This window comes from Calonectris borealis, chromosome 2 (genome assembly GCF_964195595.1).
Source record: "Calonectris borealis chromosome 2, bCalBor7.hap1.2, whole genome shotgun sequence".
Classification (NCBI taxonomy): Eukaryota; Metazoa; Chordata; class Aves; order Procellariiformes; family Procellariidae; genus Calonectris; species Calonectris borealis.
The window spans coordinates 170,714,267-170,740,225 of NC_134313.1; the positions used below are offsets into that span (position 1 = coordinate 170,714,267).

At 42.3% G+C, this 25,959-nt stretch overlaps 1 protein-coding gene across 3 annotated transcripts in view; it reads right to left on the reverse strand.

Annotated features, from left to right (window-relative positions):
- The window catches only part of MAP4 (microtubule associated protein 4), a 166,683-nt gene that overhangs the window by 49,687 nt on the left and 91,037 nt on the right, over window positions 1-25,959 (reverse strand). Inside the window, exons 6-14 of one of the 3 annotated variants that reach the window (XM_075144436.1) lie at window positions 18,357-18,488; window positions 14,255-14,365; window positions 13,507-13,635; window positions 12,909-12,983; window positions 11,445-11,585; window positions 8,916-9,689; window positions 7,673-7,816; window positions 6,690-6,860; window positions 1,202-5,566 (exon numbers count right to left, since the gene is read on the reverse strand). In XM_075144436.1, coding sequence (XP_075000537.1) covers window positions 1,202-5,566; window positions 6,690-6,860; window positions 7,673-7,816; window positions 8,916-9,689; window positions 11,445-11,585; window positions 12,909-12,983; window positions 13,507-13,635; window positions 14,255-14,365; window positions 18,357-18,488 — 6,042 coding nt within the window. The remainder of the gene's footprint in view (window positions 1-1,201; window positions 5,567-6,689; window positions 6,861-7,672; window positions 7,817-8,915; window positions 9,690-11,444; window positions 11,586-12,908; window positions 12,984-13,506; window positions 13,636-14,254; window positions 14,366-18,356; window positions 18,489-25,959) is intronic. The other 2 variants (XM_075144438.1, XM_075144437.1) reach the window with 2 other exon arrangements.

The following is a 25,959-nucleotide window of genomic DNA, read 5'->3' on the forward strand; positions in this document are numbered from 1 at the left end:
TACTTCTGCAGGCACAAGTTCATGCAGAGAACACCACTTTCACTAAAATAGAACTACTTCAGGTTATGCAACACTCATTAAAATTACAAAACCTCTCAAAAACCTGACCAGCATGTTAAGGCGCACTTGAGCTCTATGTTTGTTAAGTTAGTGGCTGCATCATGCAAACTGGCAGCAAGGAACTCCGCAGAAATAGAAACAGGAACAAACTTTCATGCCTGATGACAAGGCAAAAACTAAGAGCACCTCAGGGCATGGATAAACTTCCCCAGCCCACTTCAGCAGACTGGAATTCACAGAGAAGATGCCAATTCCTTCTGAGGAAGGTTTAGAATGAGCAGAAGTACAAGATTATTTTTTATTTCATCTCTATCCATACTATATTCTCCATTTCAAAATTCCTATGAACTTCATTAAATTCTATGAAATTAATTCCATCTCATTTCCTATGAGTACAGGGACAACAGCCAGGGTAAACAGTCCAAGATACTTGCCAGTCCATCCATAGTCTCAACAGAGACATAAAGTCTTAAAAATCTGTATCAGTCCCACTATTGTTTTGTTACAACTCTGCTTTAGTAAAGATTATTATTCTAGAAGGAAGCACATTTTATAGATGTAGCAGTTCAAGGTAACTTAAGATAAAGTCATTCACCAATTGCGGGAGGAAAAGTAGATGGTTGCAGTTAGCCTGAGGTAGGATTAAAACCAAACCCTGCAACATGACAGTGATCGAGAGCACTTCCTACCACAGAAATACTCTGTTCCCTGCCCGCCAGTGGCATACAGTGCTATTGAGTGATCACGATGATTCACTGTTGCACCGCAGATGAAGGTCACTTTCAGTCTTGGATGGTAAGAAGCTCATGTAACTTAACACCAAAAAGTCAAGTTTACTTAAATATTCTACAATACATATGTAAAACTAACACTGAATGAATTAAAAAAAAAAAAAAAAAAAATCAGAGTTCTCAAACTTCGACCAAGCTGTCAATCCTTCAAATTTTGGGAATTAGCACTGTGAGACAGGCAAGCAGAACTAACAGCCTTTTAAGATCAGCCAAAAAACCAGTCATGCCACACTCGCTTGTGCCACATAGGATTAACAATTATGTATTCATGCCAACGCACTGACAAATAGCAAGGTCTTGCACGCAAGCTGTCTGGATTACTGCTGCTAGCTCAAATCGCAAACACACACCTTTTTCTTGCCTCTGCCGGCTCATACCAGTGGGTTTCAGCTGCTTTTGTTTCTCTCGGTCTGGAGCAGCAGACCTGGCTGGCAGAGTTGGCACCCCTCTTGACTTTGTGGGTCTCATGTAGCCTTTTATCTGCTCTGCTGCTTTAACTCTCTCTTTCTTTGCCTCCTTCACAGCTTTTTGTTCACATTCCTCCTCCTTTTCTTTAGTTGTGTCTTCAGGTTTATCTGCTTCAGACTTCAATGCCGGGGCATCCTTCAGGTGAGCTTCCCCACTGCGAGCAGCATCCTCTTCTGCAGGCTGAGAATGACCTTTATTGTTATCTTTAGGACTTATTTTGGTTGTTTGGGCAGCTGTCAGATTGGCAGAAGCCTCTGCCTCAACCGTTTTATTGTCCAAACTGCCCGGGTACTTCAGTGAGCTCTGCTCACTCTTCTTGCCTCCAGCCAGCTCAGTCTCTTCAACTTTATTCTCCACCAATGCTTCTGCCACAGCCTGCGACCCGGCTGCTTCTGCTTTGCTCTCTGGTATCGCTGCAAGTTCTGGGCAAACGCACCCAGTGTCCTTCTCTCCAGAAGAAATGGTTGCTTCTAGTTTCTCTGTCCCTTTGGCACCTACAGGAGCTGGTCTATTTTTTGAATCTGCCACCTTCTGAGGAAGGTCCGAGGAAGTGCTGTCAGTGTTGTGCTTTTTATCAGTGGTTCTTATTTCTTTATCATCCCCCTTTGCTGCAGGAGAAAGGTGAACTTCATCCTTTTTTGATTTAATGGCCTGTTTAATTGAATGATCCAAAGAAAGCGGTTTACCTGCCTCACTCCCATCCTGGGAACCAGCCTCTTTGGTTTTACCATCTTTCTTCAAAACCTCTTTTCCAGGCTCATTGTGTCCCAGATTGATCGGTTGCTCACAAGATTTCTGCGTCTGTATCTCCTTCTTCGCACCAGACCCAGGCTCTTTGCTGCTGTTCTCTGCTACCGCTTCAGGAGGAGGAAGCCCCTTACTTCTTGCACCCTCGCCTGTCTGCTTTGGGAAGCCAGAAGAAACATTGCCAGTGCCACCAGGGCCAGTTACTGCAGTCTGAGCAAAGGATTCAAAGTCGTTTCCTTTATTATTCCAAAGCATTTGAGGGCCAATGGGAAAATTTTTAATATTTCTGTTTTCATCTACCATGTCTTCCATTCCATATTCCATCTCAGATCCTATGGGAGGCTGTACTTGCCTCCTGTTTGGTGTTGGCTCTAGAAAAACAGGCTGCTCAGAGGCATTTTTAGCCTTTTTACTACTTCCATCATAACCCCTCTTTTTAGATCTATCAGTAACTGTGGCCAAAGCGTGATCTGCCACTGCTGGATGCTCTAGGATAGGTAGCCCAACCCCCACGCTGCAAGGAGTGGGACTTTCTGCTTCAGATTTATCAGTTATCTCCACGTCACGAGGAGGAAACATCTCTGCACCTGCTTTATACTCCGGAAGATATGGCTGCTGAAAGTTAGCCCCCACCTTTTTGCATTTCTCTTTATTACTTGTGTGTGACTTTTCTGGCTCCAGAGGTATAGCAGGAGCTTGTACTTTAGTAGTATCAGTGAGGTCACCTAGCAGACTTGCTAAAGTACTGGAATTAGTCTCTTTGCCTTTATCAAAAGACTGAGTTTGTTTAATATTTCCCACCTCTTCTGCAGGGATGTTACCTGCACCTAGTGCAACGGAGTGCTCAAGACTATTTTCAGCCTTTTTGCCTTTCACATCTCTACTTTTTTTCTTAGTCTTGTCCATCACCAGTTCCCTGGTGGGACTGTGTGCCGCAGCTGCATCTGTCCTGCGCGCCGGGAGAGGCTCAGATGTATCTAGTTCCTTACCTTTATTCATGGGCCAAGTTTCTTTAGTGTTGACTATTTCTGGCTCTGCTGTCTCTATTTTATCACCTGAAAGAACCGGCTGATTAGAGAAATTTCTTCTATTCCCACCCTGTATTTCAGGCTTTTCCAGCATCTCTTTGGTTATACCTGTCAGATTCTCCAGCAAAAGCTCTCTTTCAAAACCAGACACCTTATCTTTATCAAAGGTCATTTCTTTTGTGCTTCCAGCCACCTTCTCTTTGCTTGGAAGATTGCTTGTTTCCACCCCAGCATCCAGGACAGCTGCCTGCCCCAAAGGGCTTCTGTCAGTTTTTTTTCTTTTCCCATCACTACACCTCTTTCTAGGTTTGTCTGCCACCAGTGCTGCATCAGAATTTATCACAACTGATTCACCTACAGAAGTAATTCCAGCCTCTTTATTAATCAAATTTACCTCTTTTGTTTTGCTGATTGTGTCAGCCATAGCAAGATGCTTTGCTTCCTCTGTCCTACTCTCCAGCAGGAACGGCTGGTCTAAAGCACCCAAATCAGCTATTTCATTTTTTCCAGCGCTTTCTTTAGGCTTCTCTGTTACCAGTTCAATTGACCTTTGCCTTTTAGTCACATCTGATGTATTCTCCTGAAAACACTCAGCAGTGATACAGCCCCCCTCTCTGCCTTTATCACTAAAACTAACTTCCTTAGTTTTATCAGTTATGTCAGGAAAACTACTTGGGTCCATCTTATTCTCAAGAAAAGGCTGCTGGAAAAAGCTTCTTTCACCTTTTTTACTTCTTCCATCACTACCTCTTTTTTTTTGCTTGTCTGCAGGATAAGCATGTGTAATGCTTACTGATGGAGGTCCTCTTGCAGTATAACCTCTGCCTTTATCAGGGAAAGTTGTTTCTTTTGTGGTCTCATCTGTCCTCACTCCCTCAGTAAGTTTGCTTACATCCTCCGAAAGCATCATCTGCTCAGAGAAGCTTTTGATTTTTTTTACTTTCCCTTCACCACGCTTTTTTTTAGGTCTGTCCATCCCACGTGCAATATTGAGATCTTTTCCAGTCTGCTGCTCTAATGCAATAAATCCTTTCCCTTTGTTTTTATCAGGGGAATCTGCTACCGTCACTCTGTCCACTGCTTCAGCAGAGACGGGAGGTTCGGTTGCATCAGACTTAGCCGACAGAAGAAACGGCTGCTCTGAAAAACTGCCAGCCTTTCTGTTTTGCAAAGCAGTGACTTCCTCAGGGTTTGGTAAAACTAATGGTGTAACAGGCGTTCTAGTAGTATCTGTTGGAGTCTTCAGTACTCCCTCTGCAGTACTAAAGTCAATGGCCATGCACTTATCGGAGGATACGGTTTTAGTTTCATCAGCTGCCTTTGGCTCGTTAGGAAGCTTGTCCGACGGGGCTGTAGCCTCTAGAAGAGCAGGCTGTTTGAGGGATTCCTTTTCAACCCCTTTGCTTTTTTCACAAATACCTCTTTTCTTTGCTGCTTCTTCCAGTGACCCACTGGAAGTCTGAAGCTCACGGTGGACAGTGTCACTGAATGCTTCACGCCTGGGAGATGTGCATTTAGCCTCCTTATCCTTATCAGAAAGGAGCAATTCTGAAGGGTTGGTCTCTAAAGGATTTTCTACTTTGCTTAGATTGATTGCTTCTGAAAGAGATGGTGTCAGGTCAGCACATTTTGACTCCTTGTACTCCCTCTTTTCATTTTTATGAAGAAAATCTCTTCCCATAGGCTTGGTTGGCACCTTTGCTGTAACAGATTCCCCCACCTTAGTCTTGCCTACCTGCTGCAAGGGAACCTCTTTTCTTTTGCCTTTACATTGCAACATCAAACTGTCATCTCTCATTTCTTCTGGTTTCATGACGTCCCCATTTTTTGCATCCAACGCAGATTCTAACGGCACGCTGGGTTTTTGGACCTGCTGTCCTGGTGCTGGCACTGAGAAGGCATTTTGCTCATCCAGGATACGACCTCCAGGTATTATTTTAGCATCCTTCGGCATATCTGAAACTCTGCTTCCTGAGGCAATTGACTGCTCTTTGCGAGCTTCAGCAGGCACTACGGGACAGACATCTGTTTTTTGCAGTTCAACAGCAAATGGAGAATTTCTAGGAGCTTTTGAGACTGTTACATTTTCATCCCAGAACTCCATTGTTCTTGGCAGCTGGTTTCTCTTTTGTTTTGGTTTCTTTTTCTTTTTCTTCACAATGGCCAGAGAACCTTCCAAATCCCAGCTCTCCCTGGGTACATCTCTGCAGCTCTCCACAAACTCCGACAGCACATTGGATGGCTGCTCAGTTCCCTTTTTATGTGAAGCCCTAGTGCGAGGGGATGTTCCAGCAACACATCCAAGTTCCACTACAGAATAGGGGTCTACTTTTGGGTCAGTACTCTTCTGTTGTGGGAGACCTATTAGACGTTCCTCTGGTACATCTGTAATAGGCACTGGTGCAGGTTTTGCTCTGCCAAACCTACGTTCACTTGATTTGTTAGCTTGCCTTATTTGTGCAGTAGGTAGACCTGGAATACAGGAAGCCTGCTCAAACATCAAAGCGACTATTTGCTTTATAAAAAAATAAATATACTATATATGTGATTTTAGCCATCTAAAACAGTCCATACAGTCACATATGCAGAATTTTCCAGCACTGATACCACACTAATTCTAAAGCCACCTCAGTAAGGGCTGGGATAGACATTTACACGCAAAACCTATTTAAACTACTTCCGATAAATACGTCAATGCTATTTAAAAACACATAATTCCTGATACATGCTCTTACCCCACCAAAAAGCAACAGTTCTTGTAGGGACATGCTATAGCTTTTTAAAAATGCATTAAGCATCCATTTCGTCTTAGCAAGACGAGATAACAGATACACTTTTTATATCTCTAGCTGGCATCCTTCCAAAATGTGACAACAGAAGTTTAGTGGAAAGATGAGACTAGGGAAGAGAGAAGGGGCATAATGGGGAAGGGGGGGCAAAAAAGCTAAGTTTCCCACAGCACCCACGGTGGAAGCAGTGAAAGGCAGAACCTGCGTAACAGAAGTCGTTTGCTGTACTCCGTTATAGGCAGCGCTAGGTTTCCTTAGCTACAAGCCACTGATTTTAAAGAGAGCATCAGTCATTTGTCAGAGAGCCCTGGCCCACAAATCAGCCTCCAGTCACAAGTGTAAGCAATAACAGCTCACTGGAGAGGCTGGGTTAGTGGAGCAGGAAAAAAAAAATTACATTTTCCTTTGGTAATTACAAAACTCAATTTGGAAGGAGGTCTTCACTAGGAATATCGTAATAAGAATTAATGGTCCTATTTAATACCAAAACAAAAGCTAGCAGTAATGGCAAAAGACGGTGAGCTTTTAAATTCTACAGCAGAAAAGATATAAGCCAGTCCCAGTGATAAAGTACTAGTAGCACCCATATTTGGGCTTTTAGTCTGGTGAACATGGAGGGGAAAAGAGTATTTAAGAGGGCAGGGATTAGAGACAAAGCAGAATCACCGAGGAATGCAAAGAACCGCAGGGCTGCTTGTGCAAAAAAGATTTCTGCTTGCTCAAGTGGCAACACTGTCAGTAGGAAGAGGTGAATAGTTCACAGACGATATTTCCATTCTAAAACTGAATTATTATTTATATTCTACCTGTGGGCTCTTGCAGGGTTTTTTCTTGCTGAGGTTCTGCATGTTGGACATGGTTGTGTTCAGCCTCCCCCTTTTGTTTCTCTGTAACAGCAACATCCACAGTAGTAACAGATTTTTCTGGAAGGAGGTCTTTATTTTCTAGTGCAACAGCTTCTTTTGCTTCTACTGGAACTGAAATATGAAAAATATGAACAGAATGTTTCAGTTCTTATAAATACAGGCAACCTGCAGTTTAAAAGCAAGCCCTTGGAAAGGGTATAGGTTTTATTTTATTTTTAATAGGAATGAAGTTTATAAGATATAGTAGTCTACTATGTATTATCTCCTCACAATCCCATTTTAAGCAGCAATTTTATATTTTGGCAGACATGCCAAGGTGGAGATAAAACATGAAGCAAATACTGTCTTGGGGCTTAGGCAGAGGGTGAGGGTTTGTTTGTTTGGTGTTTCTTCCCCTGCTTTGTAATCAACTGAATTCAGGCTATACTAGCTTCCCACTGGAATTCAAATCCAGAATATACTCCATTATCAGTCTGGAGTCCCTTTCTAATGCTAATCATCTAGTATTCATATATACCTTAGAATATATTCATGCAGAAAATACAAAATTCCTAGCTACACATAATTATAACAAGTTTTAATTTGTAAAACATAATTACATTGGAGAACAGTTCTATATGTAATTAATTTTATTTAAATTTTAAATAGAAATAAAAATTATGACAGATGTTGGTACAACAACTATGGATGAGGAAAAGACAAGTTATACGATGGTAATTTCAAATTAGTTAAGACTACCATCTATTTATAACAGTCCCCATGTTAGCACACACCAATAACCTCCCTGAAACGAAACTTTTGCTGCTTTTTCCTTGATAAGGACAGGAGAAGAGTGTCTGTGAGAAAGAACTCAGGTGGTGGGGCAGAATTAGCTGATAGCAAAGGGCTGGCTCCAGTTTTATACTGTGGTTTGCACTTCTCACCTGCTGGTTCTGAAAGGTGGTTTGTCTGTCCTGGAAGATGCTCTTCGTGGTGGCTGGGAGGTGGTCTGCTGTCTTTAGCTTTCTCTAAAAGATCAACACAAGCTTCTGGGACTTTCGATTCTTGTGCCACATTTGCAGTTGCTTCTGCAAACAGAATGTAAAGAATAAAAATTCATATTATTTTTAATTTAGATCAGATTAAGCAAGATAAAAATCACTTCCTCACCTATTTCTTATCTTCCACAAGAAACAAAAGGTTTTCCTCACTTTCAAAACAGTGGTAATCTGCTTTTTAGGATCATTTTCTACCAGCTCTCCCCTCCCGAAAGCCTAAGTGTTCTGCTAAAGCAAATCTTCCTGTATTGTCTGGTATTTACTCTTTCATTCACACACCTATGCCTCAGTTACTACATTCTAGTAGGGATTTTTTTGTTAAAACTTCTCTCTTTTGAAATTTATTTCTATCATTAAACTAAAGAGTATTAGAAGTAAGAAAGAAAAGAAAAGATCTCACTCCAACTCCTTCTGCAATCAATCCACATATACTGCCTCTGCCCAGTACTATTCGTTGTATTTTGACTGTTGTTTTCTCTCTGAAAGGACAGTGTCCTTTGAGAAATCTATGCAGTGCAGAAAACTCATTGACCACGACGTGGAAAAAACCAAAATGCCTGCCTCGCCATTTCGACATCAATAGTCATTCCAAAGAAATGACACCAAATTATCAACAAACCCTATCAGTCTATTCAGAAACTATTTTCAAGATAAGCAGCTTTGTTCAAAAACACCACGTCCTACAGGATCTGCAGGGGTTTCTGTATATGCTGAGGATGATAGTGATACAGAAGTAAGTATACAGGGATGAACGAAAATGTCTCTATGGCTGTCCTAAAAAACATACATCACTGCTAAGAATGCCAAGTAAAAAAAAAAAAAAATCATTCACATATTGTAGTTTTACATTTTATAAGCGAAAAATCCTCGTGAAGCACTTCCTCTGTCTGTATCTTGACAACAGATCTGAGCTCTACTTAAGACGTTTTATGCAAGGTGTATCATAATCTTAACTACTAAAAACCCATGCTTTTTATTTGACAGTCTTACGACAAATTGTGCATCTGTGTGGCCATCACTATGCACTACCAGGAGCGTTGCTGCTAGCGCTATGTCAACTTAGAGGGGCCTTCTCACACCACTTGCTCTATTTCAAGCCTAAACGAAGCTTTCAGGCATACACGCTCACCTGCAGGAGGCTTGTTGATGGGTGACTTGTCTTGGTCAAGAGAAGACTCAGACGTCATCAGCTCTTCAGATGCAGCAACCTTGGTGTCAGCTACAGAGACAGACTTAGCTTCTGCAGAGGCAAACCCAGAATCCATGGCAGGAAGAGGCTTAGCTTCTGCTACAGGAGCAAAGCCAGAATCCATAGCATGACGATGGTTGACTTCTGCTGCAGGGGCAAACTCTGCATCTGCTGCTGGTGCAAACTCAGAATCCATAGCATGATGAGATTTAATATCTGCTGCTGGAGCAAATGCCAAATCCATAGCATGGTGAGATTCATCTGCTGCGGGGGCAAATGCCAAATCCATAGCATGGTGAGATTCATCTGCTGCGGGGGCAAATGCCAAATCCATAGCATGGTGAGATTCATCTGCTGCGGGGGCAAATGCCAAATCCATAGCATGGTAAGATTCTGCATGTGCTGCTGGGGCAAACCCTGCATCTTCTGCTGGGGCAAACTCCAGATCTGTAGCATAATGGGACGTAGCATCTGCTGCTGGGGTGAAGCCAGTATCTGCCACTGGGGCAGATGCATCATTGACAGCATTAGGAGGCTTGGCTTCTGGTGCAGGAGCTAATCCAACGTCCATAGCCTGAAGAGGGCTGGCTTCTGCTGGAGGTGCAAATCCAGCATCCAGAGCTTGAGGAGGCTTGGTATCTCCTGCAAGAAAGGACCCAGCTTTTTCTGCAGAAACAAACATGACATCCGAGGCAGGAACACACGCTGCATCTGCTACAGAAACACAGATCACAGAAATCAACAAAAATACAGAATGTAAATACCTGACAGTGCGGTTTTACGACTAGAGAAGACAGGGCTTTTGCTCCCTGTCTTTCTTCTTGTCTTTCAGCATCACTTTCTCCCCTCCCTTATACCAGTGCACTCAAGTTGTACTAGTCTTGATGACACTCCTCAATGCACCCAAGTGCTTTTTGTACTACAGCCTTACGTGCCTTGTTTTGTATCCTTGACTGCAGTGTTAGACATCTGTCTGCTCCTAATACACATCAGCCAGAAGATGCATTGTTTTCATTTAAAAGCTACCTGATGCTACGTAGCTGGCAAGAGACCAGAGCTGCTGGATCCACTGCGAGCAACACATTCCAACAGAATATATACAGGAATCACAATGAGGGTTTTTTAGCAGGACACAGAAACTTTTGGTGTCACCTTTAAGAGCCCAGCTGTGTATTCCAACAGCGGAAAAAGTCCTGAAACATTCCAGAGCCACACGCACTTCATTTTAAATATTGTTTATGCTGTTCACGGGTGGTATGGTGCTGCAAGTTGAGCACTCCCGACACAAAAGACACTGCCATCCAGTGAATCACCAGCTGCCCTTTATTCTTTCATGCGCAACTTGGCCTCATTCATTTTTTACATAATATCTACTAAACACTGAGCTGTTAGTTTCAAAATAACATTTGTCAGCTCACAGTACCGTCAAACCTCTGCATTTAAGTTAGCATTTTCATAAAATCCCCTTAAAGGAGTTTTTTCAGTCAGTTTTAGTTTAACATTTCGGCTGTCCAGAGGCAAGTTTTTACAAATTATCAAAAGCCAGAAGCACTAGATTTCTCTTCTGCACCTATTAATTTCAACAGCCCCAAGCACTACCCATACTCTGTGTAATGCAGCACAGTGACCTGAACATCTCACATACATTGCTGAGAAATAAAATCTCTACTGATTGTTTGAGTCACATCTAAAAATATCCTCCCCAAACAATGGAAAATATATTAAATCTTAAATTAGACACTTAAACTGAAAAAGGAAAGAAATTAGAAAAATGGAAAAAGTCCATTTTAAAATAGCACTTCAGGACCCATTTAGATAAAACCAATATTCTAGTGAACCAAACCAAAAAGATCCATTATGCACTAGCTTTCATTTGGTTTTGCCTTTTTTTTTTTTTTGAAGTGATATCATGATCCTCTCCAAAATAAAATTTAAAGATTGTGATTTTACAGAAGAAAAAGACAGTAAAGAAATAGATATTAAAAGTACTATGGATGCTCCCTGGTAAATCATGGAAATAAATAAATGGAATAAAGCATAAAGAAACCGGACAAAGACCACTGCAAAATGTACCATGAGTCTGCTGCTGTATCTAAATACCTTAAAAACTCTGTTTTAACGAGAGTCTTTAAAATGGAGAGTTTTCAAGGTATTTACGTATAGCATCGGCACTAGCGGTATAACCACGTTCTTGAGACACCTTAACATTTTTCTGGAGCTAATATTTTGAGAAAGTGAAGAATCATTAAATCAGTTACTGGACTGTGACACAAGAGTTGAAAAGTTGAGTAGATTTTCCATTTCTCAACAACACAATTCAGGTATCATAAACCTTCAGCCACAATGGAATTTGTTATTACCTTGCTGTGTTTCCTTCAGAAGAGGCAATCCCATGACTTTTTCCACCATTACAGCTTGCTCATGAAGGGCCCAAACCCAGCACCAATCTTTAGACAGGGGCAACTTTACCTGATGCCGCACCTTTTGGTCCATCAGTAGCATCAGCTTTTCCTGGGGATGCCGGTACTGCAGTAGGAACGAAACCGGGAGCCACTGCTGCAGGGCTTTCCGGCAAATTCGCCTTTATTGCTTCCGTCACTGTGGGGGGCACTGGGCATACAAAACAAAGTTCGATTAAGCACGCAGATCTTAGCAAACAGCTTTCTCTTCTGGAGCTGTCAGGATGTGAATCACCCTCTCAAGATGCTGCCTGGTCCGTGCTGCCTGCAGCACCAACCCTGATGAGTAAGCTCCCCCACTTCAGCATCCCAGCCGGGTCAGACAAAAACAGAATCGGTTTTTATTGTCAATTTTCAGAAGATTACTTTGTACAATACCTAGGAGAACACTTGTATCTTGAGAGAAGCTACTGCTGTGACGAAGTTGAGCAACGTTCAGTTACAAAGCAGCCCAGTTCTACCCTGAGCCCTAGGCAGAGCCACCAGCTCCAGAAATACCTTCCTAGGACCAGTGTTAAACTACTCCCCTCTTAGCTTCTTCACCAAAATCAGCAATAAAGATTCCATTATGCATCAAATATCATAATATAAATGCAACCGCAATGGAATTATTTACTCAATGGAACTTCAAAGATTTAACTGTAACCACAATCTAAAGATAATTGGACAGAGCACATAGATTTGCAATTAGAATTTAGTTTAAAATTCTGTTGATTATGCATGAGCCAAAATTATGTTTGTTGGTGCCCTCAGCTGCACCGACCCTTCGAAGCAGTAAACGCAAGTGCTCTGACTTACTGCTCAAGTCAGCAGATTTGACTCTCAGTGTGTACAAAGACTAGAATCCTTGACAGTAGTAAAGTTCCAGTTTTAGAATTTCTTCTCAAGGGTAAATTTTATTCATCCCATTTATTATTTTAGTGTCAAGTAATGCTTGAACACAGATCCCAGCTAGAATTTACAGTACCTGCACTGTGATGGAGACACTCAGGATGGAGAGACAGTCTGGAATCCACAGAGCTTGCTGCTGAACATATTTTTTTGCATACATCTACATCTGCTAACTTAATTCCCCAAAGCCCATGAAAGGGCGTGTTTTCAGTGGGCTAAAGCCCTGCTACATGATATGCCCCCAAAAGGGCATGCCACTAGTATCTACTGACAGTTGGGCTTGGAACTGCATATATTGAATTTGTTACCCTAACTTAGAAGTAAACAGTCTATAAAATGCAGGGTTCTCCCCACCCCTTACAGCACTAAACCAAAAAATGTGTGTTAAGTAACATCTCTCTGAAACACGCATTTCTATTCTAAATTGATTTGAGAACCAGAAACAGTGTTTTGGTCAGGTCCCACTTCACTCCATTACAGCCTTGCGTTTCTTGAAAAGGTACATGAGAAGAGAAGCTCTGCTTCTGCTGTTCAGAAACTCTCTATAGATGGTTCCTGCAGATCAAGTCAAAACTATTTTTACCTGGTGGCTCAACAAAGAAAGAGGCATCTGGTCCCTTCACATCATGCTGAGCTCCCATCCAATGTTCTTCAGGCACTATGGAAAACAAGCACATTTAGTCCTGCCACTAACACTAACGCTGCTTTATTTTTTCAGTTGAAGGTATTGACCCTGCTGTTTTGTGAGTTCATTCTCAGGTAACTTTTCAGTTCCCTTTAAGAATGGTACCAGAACATCGAGTTCTTCTGTGATTATTGTTAGTGAAAGCTTGCATCAGAGAAGAGTTATAATCAGCACTGACTCCAGGACCTGACAGAGCAGGTTCTTTGCTCAATCCTTCTGGGCAACCAGCTCTAGGTGGCCCGGCTTGAGCAGGGGGGTTGGACAAGATGACCTCCAGAGGTCCCTTCCCACCTCAACCATTCTGTGATTCTGTGATCTCCTAACATCTTCAGAGCATTCACACTGAACCAAGAGCTGTCATTGCCAATAGGATACTTTCTAATCTTGACTCCTTTTACTTAACTCCCCCACCAAGATTCTTTAGGACTAATACACAAAAATCTTCCAGTTGCATATCCTTCAAACCTAGCTAGCAAGACAAACATCTCCGTCTTACCTGCTTTGTCTTGCAGAAATTCTGCAGTTGAATCCAGGCCAATGAAGGCTGAGGGGTCTAGAGCCTCTGCAGGAGAATACAGGGGCCCCAAGAAAGGTTGTTCAGGTACCATCATAGGTCCATGTGGTGCTAATGAAACAAGAAGACCATTTGTTAATCACTATGCCAACCCTAGTGACTCCCCTCCAAAATTTAAAGTCTAGGCAACACTTGGAAAATAAACTATTCTGTTCTGCTTGCAAGCAGTTTAGATTAAGTTTGTAAAGCAACTCTCTCAATTAGCTCACCTTTACGAACTGCATTGTAAATTACGTATGCATATATAATTTTTTAACAAGGTATAAGACAGTAAACACAGGCAAATTATTTCCCTTTCGCTTTCTGCTTCTGCTCCTGTGAATTCTGGTTATTAACTGCTTAAGCTCCAATAGTCCAAACACTGAAGACCACTTTGTGGAAAAAGTTCACGTGTATTTGGTTTCTAGCCATGAAGATAAGAGCCACTGGTAACTCCTGCTTCAACTCAACTTGTCTAGATGTCCTATCTCCTTCTGCCTAAATATACTTCAAAAAAAACCTTCCTGGAAGTAGCTATTGGAATGGCTTTAGGCAAAAAAATTTTACAAAATCATGTGAAGAGATTATATAGTCTGTGCACTTAGCAGCGTAATAGTTTTCAGTACATGAAAGTCAATAGAGAAAACACCAAAACCTGACCATCAGGGACAAATGCTGAGGAGGAACTCACCATGGACGTCTCTGGAAGCATCAACATGGTCTGTGAACAGCGGCACATTCTTCATGTCAGTAGGAAACGATAAATCAGGCAGATTCTCCCCTCTGTGCATGCTGAAGGGGTCTGGCAGGAGACAAGAACAAGGCCAGTGTCACCACACAGGGGGAAGACATGATGCAGAGTGAGATTATTTAAAAAACAAGATGAAGATGCACCTGACACCACCACTGGACTTCCGAGGGAAAGCTGCTTTCAAGATTATTTACCAGAGGCAAACACCTTTGTAATTAGAATTTATGCCCAACAGTAAAACATGGACTGCTTCCTAGGGAAAACTGGCTAAAGTTTAGATTACGACTGTCGCATGGAGAACCCATCTCCTCCTCTGAAGGAGGACGCATCTGTTTCTGACCTGATGGACACGTACAGCTAACCTGAGTCAGGAACAACAGCTGAGCTCTGGATGTGTTAACTCAGCAGCAGACCAAGGAAAGCCTGTGTACGCTGCATGCTCTCCTCCCCAAGAACAGCACACCAGTGTAAACTGACTACGGGCCAGTATTTTAACCAAGTTACAAGCCAGAGAGGAAGATAACACGTTTCCCAGTGTCCCAGGCAGATGAGCAGCCTTCGCCATAAGTTCCAGGCCGGACGCACTGGTGAGGCTGTCAGGATCTTCAGTCCACATTTGCAAGTTGTCTGGTGTCAGCTTTGGTTGGTTTAACGTGTGTTAGCTTTGTTCTGGTTTTGGTCTGCGTTTTAAGTGGATATATCAATGTCATCTGCAAAAGATGGTACTTTAGCAGCTGAGGATTCAGCAAGAGAAAATGCCTTTTCTGCAAGTTTTATTTCTTGTGTGTACACATCTTCTTTCCCCTCAAGTAATCGGCATGGGCATTCAAACCCAGACAGGAAGAGAGAACCACCATGCTGGGCTTTATAGGATGGATTACTTAACTGAAATGCCATGAGTCAGAGAGTAGACAGATGACCTCACTGACAGAACAAAACGAAGCAAAGATGACCCTTCCACAAGTTAGTCACTGTACCGTAACACAGTCAAGGGCAAGGCACTGCAAGGGGAAGGAAACGTGGCATTCCCCTCAAACAAATTATTCCACAGTTTACAAACACCTGGATGTGTTTTACGATCAATGACTCCTAACACATCTTGCTGGCTTGCGCCAGCTGTACATTGCATTTCTCTCCAGACAGGCACAGCCGAGCAATGAGAGGTTTTGACTCAAGTGGCCTCTTGCAGACGAGTGACATTCCTCACGACTATCTCACAGGTTGCGTTACCCAGGAGCTGAAGAACTCTCTGCTCCCAAAATGGCTGTCACCGACTTTCAGACACTGCACAGATTTCTTCCGGTTAAGCACAATTAGAAGGGATTCATTTGACAGCTGTTACTCATTTTTATGTCAGGCATGCTATCTGCGGGGATGACAGCCAAACTTCAAATGTTCACATGCCCATGGTGCTCCAAGGCAAGATCAGGGGAGCTCCATGAATTCTTTTATAAATCTATCAGACTACTTGAGATGCCAAGACAACGTCTTGCTTCAGAGTAAATTGTAGAAAATTTTAATGTCAAGCTGTTTAAAACAGTATTGCCAAGACTAAATAACTGCCTTTTTTCCAATTAAAAAAAAAACAAAACAAAACAAACAAAAAACCCACAAAAAACCATCATGACTGTAACCAATTTAAAAACCCAAAGAGATGCTGATGATCTCCCCTCTTCGTCCAGCAGCTACATGATGTCGCAAAAATGGGTGACCCAGATTAAACCCTGACTCTGCTCCAGAGGGAGAAAGGGGAGAAATAGGAGGAGTTATGGCTGAACTTTTGATTCCCATCTCCAAAGATCCTCCACAGACTCAAAGTGGGCCTGTGCCCTACTCAAGTGTTAGCATTTTTGTGACTGGTAAGCTCTGGATGTTGCTCTGCTGATGACAAGGTGATGCTTCCAGCAAAACACATTGCAGCTGAAAATTGAAAGGCAGGTGGGTAAGGATGCACTGTATGGATGGGATATGGCCAGTTCAGGAAATTTTCAGTTCTTGCATTAAATAAGCCCTGAAAATAATTCCCTACTTGCTCAAAATTTGCAGCTGGTTTAGAATATTATGAAGCCAGACAAATGTTAAGAATCTGAGAGTATTGTTTCTAGACAGCTGGAGGTAAGATCGACAAAACATTTACGAAAGTTTCTTTTTCTTTTCAGCTCACTTCCATAGAGACTCATATCCTTCGCTGTTCAGAGACATAGTTCCAATTTGCCAATGACTGTGGACTAATAAAAGCATATTACTGTAGAGCATCTAAATAGGAACTCTTCATGTTTAGATATTTGCCTGTTGTTACAGTAATAAATCATGATACACTTGTGATTAAAGGCCTTGAAGCACTTCAAAGCTTGCAAGCAATTAGATAATGTTTGAGTTTTATTCATTCTACATTACAACAACATTTTTAAAACAAGTCTTTTTATTACAGGTAGTGTGTAAAATATATAGGTACGTTTTTGCTCATAACTGTTACTTTCATAGGGTTGGGTCCCGCTGCCAGATCCCAACAGGGTGTTTGTAGTGTGTGACAGCGAAGTCCAGAGCAGACTCAAACGCACTCTTTCAGCTGCTCACAGAAGTGGCAGAGCTCGCATTTCCCATGTTTCTCACCAAGGAAGGAGGAATTACAGCAATGCTGTCGGGAGACCTGTTACACCACTGACCACAGAATTCTCTTGTTGGGAGGGAAATCATCCTACTGTTTTCCAAAGAATATGCATAAAAATATTTAATAAACCCACAGACTTTTACGAGTCTGCTGTTCACATTTTTCTCCTTCTGCTGACAAGTCCTTAAAGCTTGTCGATCCTCTCTCATCCCTCTGCTCAGTTATGGGAATCGACCAACCTCTAAGCAGAATCTCTTGTTTACACAGTACCAGGAAGAGCAGTATGGAGGAATATTTCCATACTGAAGTATACGTGGTACCTTACGCATGTACAGGTGCGCAAGATACTCCAAGGACATGAAACCTAAGGAAATGCGGTTTCATGCAATAGATAACCCACAGATTCACAATATTCAGGCCAGAAGAATACTGGATGATGGGCTAGGTGTGTAAATTGCTCCTAATCAGTAAGTTTGTCACCTGGCTATTGAGCATAACTACATCAACATCCCATTTCATCTAACAAAGCAACAGGAGGTAAAAACCCAACAACTGTGTTTTAGAAATTAGTGGCTCGTTTGTTCCAGTTGTTCCATGAATCATTTCTTACCCTTGTAACAATATATAATTTCTTCACAGAATCTCTTAGTAAATATGAGATTCAGATAGCAAGAAAATAATTTAGTCAGCAGGTCTACAGTGCTCAAAAATATATTAAAAAAAAAGTTTCATCCCGTTTCAGCCATATCTTTCCCAGGTTTACTGCCTATTATCTGGGCAGCACACACATTTCTCATACCCTCCAAGAGCAAGTAATTTCCCATAAGCTTTCTCAAAAATGAGAGACAATTGGGTGAAAGTTGTCGGGTGAAAGGGTATCTTTTTGCAGGGGCAAGTTACACAAGGTTCATCTAATTTTCAAGAGAGTCAGCAGCTACGCAGGCTGCCTCTGGAACAGACTGACCTGCACTGCAGACACAGCTACGTGACCGCTGGAACTGGCACTCCTGAGAGCCAGGGAAGACTGGCTTTCAGCTGTCAACAATTTTGGCGAGGTTTGCAGTGAAAGCCACAGTACTCGAGAGCAGTTAAACTGTGGGAGTCAACCAAAAACTGCTATCGCCGTGCGAGCCAAGTCAGGGGGAGATCTGCTCACCCACACTCTGTGCTCTAAGACGCCGGACTAGCAACTCCGTTTTTAACCAGCTAGACTGTGCTCTAGGGCCAGTCAGGGGCTTGATCTGCTGCGTTAACTTTGGTGTCGAGATGTTACACGTTTTAGGAAAACAGAGCAACACATCCTAAAGAACATAGGCGAGAGTACAAGGCAAGAGAACAAAACCACCCTTAGGGATAGAGGCTAGGGCGCTATCATGTTACACAACCCATAAAATAACTGATGCTACAGTTTTAAGAGTAATACAGTCATACCAGCCATCTCCATGGGTTTGAACACGGGCTGTGACTCAAAGCACAGGTCTCTATCATCCATCGTCCAGGAGTCATTGCGATCGAGAAATTCTTTGTAAGACAGCTTTTCATCCATGATTTCTCCTGGGAATACTGAAATTAGAGAAGAAAATGACACAGTCAAAAGTGAAACATTAAGCTAAAATATTGAAAATATATTATTGCACGATATGACATTCAGAGGCCAACAGATAACATGAACTATTAGCCAAACCAAAGACCATGAATATTCATTTTTTACTGCTTTGATCCAACTCTTCAAATATAAGAACAGAATAATGGGAATTTCTGCATCTTGATACACATGTAAGATCAAGAACAGTCTCACACGTCAGAGTGCTATCCTGTTCTCAAATACTGGAAAATTCACACTAGCTCCTCACACTCATCTTTAGGGAGATTTTTCATTAATGTATGAGCTGGAGCAACTCTGAGACCCTGAACTTGTGAGGCTGCGCAAAGCTTTCAAGTTTGTCAATACAGAAATGTTGAACACAACTTGCTGATCAGGTCACAGCAGGGAGGAGGGGAAACCAAAGCCCCTTCCTCTCCTGCCCAGGCATCAACTTGTACGCACCTAATCTGACCATATTCACAAAAATGTTAGTACCACCACAGACACACAGTACCACCCGTAGGATGCTTTTGCTCTCTATTTTACTAGGAAGAGAAACTCCAAATCATTTAAGCTAATAACTTTCCCCTGAATACCTCAAAGACCTTTATTTGTATATCTTTATGTTTCACACTTAAGCCTAATCTTCCCCCAGTTTACAATAAAGACAGTTCTCTGAACACACCAACACATCGAAGCCTGATGGTTTATACCTGACCGAGGAAAATGTTAATCTTTCTTTGCTGGTCCATGTTAAAAACCAACTGCACTGAGACTAACAGCCTTCAGCAATTTGAGATGTTAGAGAGTCAAGTATTTTATTACTGCAGCCTTGGTAGGCACCTTTCACAGCCTATAAATGCTCCACAGAAAAATGCATAGAAACAAAGAAGTTAGACTACATAAAACTATTTCAGTAAGGTTTGTCACAAGGAATATTAAGAATATATAGAAAGGTTTGTTACAAGGAATATTAAGAATGTGCAGATCAGCCTTTTCCTGAAGTCCTTACAAGCAGCTGGAAGATACTTAGAAAACCAAAGCAAGAAAGCTCAGCTGTGAACTGAGACACCCTCCAACAGCAGCACTGAGACACGCTGTGGGCTCTCCTCTTCCTCACCTTCTGTGCCTGTTTTGTGGAGTTTTTTGTTTTGTTTTTGTTTTAAATAACATCTCCCCTTTGCTCCAGCCTATTCACTTCTCCCAGTGTAGCACCTTGGGATGAAATAGCGGGCAAGCAAGAGCCTGTAGCATCCCTGCACCCCCGCCACGATACGCGGATATGTGAAACACTGACAACAGCCCCAGCTGCACCAACACCTCCACCAACAAAAGGATTTCACCTCTGTCCTGGGAGGCTGGGATTTAGAGGCCCAAGAATGCTGCAGGCCTCTCGGGGAGGGTGGTCCAGCCCTACATATTGGGGGGAAGCTTTGGGTATGATGGGAACCACACATGCATCTCCACTGACCACTATTTTTAACACTTCAACTTTAAATCACTTCAACAGAGAAACAAAAGCAGCAGCTAGTGGTAATGGCCAGGATGGGAAAAAGCACTATGGCATAAATTAAGTTCTCCTTGTAAATAAGAGATGTATCAATACATACAGCATATGAAAGCTAGCTATAAATGAGCTAACACTTGAGAGGTTTGATTTACACACAAAATTAACACACAAAAAAATCCTGAACTTCAGCTGTGTCAATACTGGCTACTCTACTGTAGCTCCCTCGTGGTCTCAGCTGTAACTGTAAAAAGCCCGGTTGTTTCAGCTTTCAAAGACACTTCCAGATCCTGTAGTTGTACAAAAGAAAAAAAAAAATGTCCTAAGTTTTCAAATATGACAAATGCAAGGGAAAGGCTCAAAACAAATTCCCAGACTTGTAACTTTTCAGATTAATTTTCATTTTAAGGAGACCTGAATTTGTCAACTCTTCTATCAACAACATTAGACTTTCAAACCGATTTCCAGTTTCTTCTGGAAAGAAACACAAAAAAATTTACCCAAACTCCTTCTCTCATCCCCTGATGCAATATGCTACACTCTCTTGCCAATACATCTCTTCATGCTTTTAATATTTTTACCTTCACTTAGGCTAACAATACTACTTGCAAGACTGGAGCTCCGGAAAGGAAACTGATAGTGTGCCTCTTTAGGACGAGAGGAAATGGCCTCAAGTTGCGCCAAGGGAGGTTTAGGCTGGACATTAGGAGAATTTTCTTTACTGAAAGAGTGGTCAGGCCTTGGAACAGGCTGCCCAGGGAAGTGGTGGAGTCACCGTCCCTGGAAGTATTTAAAAGACGTGTAGATGAGGCCTTTAGGGACATGGTGTAGTGGGCATGGGGGTGTTGGGTTGGCAGTTGGACTCGATGATCTTAGAGGTCTTTTCCAACCTTAATGATTCTACGATTCTATGAAAAGATATCCCTGAAGATGACCCTTAATTCAGTGTAAAACTGCAGTTAATAAAAGGAAACCCAATGCTAACACACAGAAGGAACAGAATGGAAGAAATAATTAAAACCACAACGGTGGTATATAAAAGCAACAACCACTGCCTCTTCTAGGAGGCTGAGGTACCAGCCAGTCCCAAACAGAGAATTTGTAGCAAGGTGGAACAAGGATTCATAGAGAGGTTGTAATAATTCTAATAAAAAAGTGATTGAGAAAGAGTAGGATGAAAGAGAGAGAGAGAAAGATGAAAGAGGGCTTTTGTGGGGTTTTTTGTTTGTTTTACATCACAAAATAATGAAGTGATACCAGTAGAAATCAATCAGTGGTTACAGCAATTTGATCAGAGATTTTGTTTTTACAAGAACAGGAGGTGATTCAGTGAAGTTAAAAACATGTCAAAATCTCAGATCAGTACAAAAATGCTGCTTCTCATAATTAAACTCTGGGGCTCAATGCCACACAGCGTCCCTGGGCCCTGAAACTTTGCAAGGGCAGAGGCGTATGACAGTCTGCATATTCCTATTTTGAGTCATTAACAGCAATACACTTTAGCAGGGACTTCACCGATAATCCCCAGGAAAGGCAGAGGAATTAATGAGCTTTAACTCCCCTGGAGGCCTTACATGAACTGCAGCGTGGCAGAGGGGGCAGGACCAGGCGAGTGTTTCTCTACCTAAATTCAGAGGGAGGCAGCGATGGAGTCACCGGGTTTCAGTTAAGAGCAGCTCAGTTCCCTCGGCGGGAAGCAGGACACCGGCTCTCCCGGCTCTCCCCGCTGCCTTCCCCGAGCCGCCGGCTCGTCCTCCTGCTCCGTCCCCAGCCCTGTGCAAACGGAGCTGCTTCCAGCTCCCAAGCTGACCTGGACGGGGATGTCCCGGGTGTGCTCCGCTTCCAAGGGGGCTGAGAAACGTTGTACCAGACGTGCCGTACTACGGATGCAGTGAGCAAAAAAGAACTGGATCTTCAAAGGGAAACGAGACAGACTATTCACAAGACTGCTCATGGCACCAGCGTTTGAACTCGGGTGTCCCACAAGAAACAACTGCACAAGTAACACGCTGGAAACATGATTTTTTACCATTGAAATTCAAAACACAGAGAATGCTGCCTACCAGCCACAGGTTGGGTACTGACACACCACAAGAAGATGGGCACTGACTACGGGAAGCGATGTTATGCTCTAACAGAAGTTCATGATCGTAGAAGAGTTCCTATTCAGATTCTGATCCAACTAAATAGAAATAAAATGCATTTATTTTTTACCCTTATATGCATTCTGAGGGCCACAGAATGGGAATTCGAAGTATAATTCTAGTAAACACAAAATTTTCTACTACTTCACTTCTGTGTAAACACCACCAAAAGAAAGCACTGAAGACCTGTTTTTGCATAAATTCAATTTCTGACCATCAGTGGAGTTATTCCTACCTCTTGTACTAGAACCCTGCAGATGCTGCAGGCATCCTAAAGCAGAGCTGATTTGGCAAGCGGATGCTGCTTTTCTGCCAGTGGCTTTTAGCTATTATTCCACTAAATGACTACATTTGACGTGGCCGACTTCAGCAGAGATACAGAGGCTTCCCAGGCCAAGCTCTACGACAGCTCTGCTTCCTCCACGCAAAGGACAAGGTACAATCCTGTGCCAGCAGGAAAGGGGACACCTGAAGGCAACAACCCCCTCGCGTTCAGCAGAAAAATCAGCCTAGGCAACGCTGGCTGATCGTGGAGTCTGAGGGGAGCTTAAAGGCTGACAATTTAAGCAGGATATATTTTATTTAGACAGACAATGATCATTTAGATGTGCAAAGTACTTTGAAGATAAAGTATCACTACATGTGTCAAGAGTTATTATTATTTACAATTATTTGTGGAGCAGAACAGCAAGGGATTTAATTATATTCTATTGTAAATTCTTCTGGACAGGAACCTCTCGTTCATTTGTCTATAAAACTCCATTTAAAGCAAAAACCCCAGGAGACTGTAAATGTCCTTGCCAGTGTGAGGAAGAGGCCTGGGAGCAGTTAAGAACATTTGACATGAACTTTCTCAAAGGTGACTTTAACAATTTTTGGATTGGACCCATGCTAAGTTTGATCAACTTTAGAGCACGCACCGATTGAACCCTAAATATTTTAACTAAATCTGTTAGTGCTAGACCACAAGTACACATTAGCATATTGCTATTAGTAATAGGTCTCACAGGGGAAGAACATAAACAATTAGGGTCACAACAGGTAAACCAGAAGTAAAACCTCCTTTTTTTTTTTTTTTTTTAAGTAGACAGGTTGCAACCACACACCTTGCTGGAAAAGGAATGAGTAGGACAGCAAGGCAGTGGGCAAAAAGAAGCATAGAGGGAAACATTTACATGAGACATCAGATGAAATCAAACTCCTGTACCAGTTTAACAGAACTATATTGGTATTTGCAAACCCTTAGTTCTAGCAAAAGCCAGATGAAAGGTGATTCAAAAGCAGTTGTGAATTGCCTCTGCCAAATCACTAGCAATGTAAACCAAAGACTTGCATATTTTTCATACAACATTTTTATAATAGGTGCTAATTAAAAAAACAAAACAAAACCACCATTGCTTTCCAGCAGAAAAACAGACCTAAGAAGGAATCCCGTTAGCTGCTGGGGGCAGCCACGCGGCCAGCAGCCAGGTCAGGAGCAGGCACAGGGCTTCCCAGACCAGAGCCGTGCCTCTGCTGAAGCTGATCCTCACTATGCGAGTGCCAGTGACAAGGCCAGCGGAGAACAGAGATTGCCATATCAAAATAGGCATTCGCAAAAACTCCCTCGCTATTCCCAGTCAAAGTGGTTTCCAACATTACTTGCCATACAGCTATGAAGTGGACACTTCCAGCTTATTTGGTGTCCCCACCCCGCCCCAATATTCAGTTCCTCCTTACTCAGGCAAGCTTGGTGGAACATGAGAAACGTGATCTCAGAAGCAGGGTCCCAAGGACTGCAGAAAAGAGGATTTTTCAGTTCCAAACCCAGTTCTGCAGACCCACCTAAAACACACAGTCTGCATGTGATCTACAAATAAAAGATCTAAAAGCAAACAAAAATGACTAGCCAAACTCTTCCGACAATCAATCCAGAAAGTGCCTATTAATATTTATCAGCAGCAGATAAGGTACTCAAAATGTAGATTTGACAGATCCCACAAACCTGTAAAGTAATTTTAGCAAGCATTAAAGCTTGCTGATAGTTCAAAATCCAATTACGACTGTTGATAATATAAACCAATGTAGGATTACTTTTTACAAAGTCTTGCTTAAAGAAAAAATACCATGAACAACATACTTACAAAGCAAACTTGCTTCTGAAAGTAAAAATATGGATCCCATGCAAGTAGCACCTTCCCTGAACTGATCCCACGGCAGGTTCCGGAGAAAGAGCGCAAAACATTTAGTAGGGCTGCTGACAGCGTTGATTTGTTTGCTTTATCATCTGCTCTGCAAAGATCAGCATGGTCACATAAGCCAATTCAGAAGCTAATCCATACAAAACAGCACTTCTGGCAACCTACAACACGGATGCTTCCAACACGGGCAGCCTGCTGTGCTCAGACCTCCGGAAGAAAAAAAATCTGTACCCGCTAACATGCAGGACATCACAGAGTGAACTTCCAGCAAGGAGCACTCTTAGTAGAGGATTACCATGATAAAGCCTTTTCGCTGCAGGAGATGCTAATCTTGATAGGTCACTGACCAGATCTCTAACTAGAGGTTAAGTATCTTCAAAATTAATGAGTCTGCAGCCATGAGATGTCCCTGCCAGCACCAAGCCAAGCAAACAGAAAAAGAGAAGCTTAAGAGCTTCATTCCTATAGCTGATCTTAAAGCTAACTTGCCCAGATCAGTGCATTGGTTCAGTATCTTAAATGGATGCCAAGTTTGCCTTGCTGAAACCACCGCCCAAGACCGACAGTTTTACCAGTCGGCAGAACAGCCATGCCCTGCAATAAATTCTCAGCAATCCCAGAGGAAACAGAAGTCCACACCACCTCTGCGGGGTATGGTATACTACTACCTTTAAAAGGAACTTTAAGAAGCATTGTTAGAAGGCAGAGGTTCGGTAACATGCAAGTTTTTATATTCTACGTGAGATTTTGAGCTGTTTCGGTAGCACTTGGCTCCTGCGCGAGGCTCTGCTCTGCACAGCTGCACTCAGCAGGCTGCTATGGGCAGTCACTAACATCAGCAACTGCTGATTCCCAGCACGTGGATTCATGAGATATCTGCCTGCGTGTCCTCTCTGACTTTTTTTATGCACACACACAGAGGTACTACCTTCAATACGCTAACCAATGGTGTTATATAGCATGGGATGACATGTGGAAGATCGGGTAAAAACCCCGACAGGCAGCCAAGACGTTCTGGGTTCTCCTCCTTCCCTCGCTCGGGACACTGATGCTTTACTTAGGGTAAGGGACACAGCAGCCTCACCTTAGAGGTTACACAGTACCTCTTCAAAGATGCTCAGCGCTCCCTTTGTGCATGCTGGCTTCAGAGTAAACAAAAAGTACTACGCAGGAATATCTTCTCAATATTTTATTATCAGTTTCATTATTCATAGAATATTGACTAGTTCAGTTCTGAGTGAAGGGTCTAAAAAAAAAAAATCACTGTAAATGAGTATTACAGATAAGCTTCAATAATACCCAAAATCCAAGGGATAAACATAAACAAGTTCATGGAAAAGATGTAGACCAGCCTACCAAAGGAAGTTCGTACATTTTTATCCAAGAGGACAAGAGCTCAAGATTAAAAGAAGTTTTTGCATTTAATAAATATATAAAGCACAAAGCTGGCAGCCTTGATGGAAAATAATTTATCCAGACCAGAGCCATCAAACTGGTTACTTTCTGCCCAGTGACTTTCTTCTCATCAAAGTGAAATACGGGTAACTCCATTTAAACTTTTTTTTACTAAAAATCTGAGGGAAATTGAACACTGGACAGGTTGCCCGGAGGGGTTGTG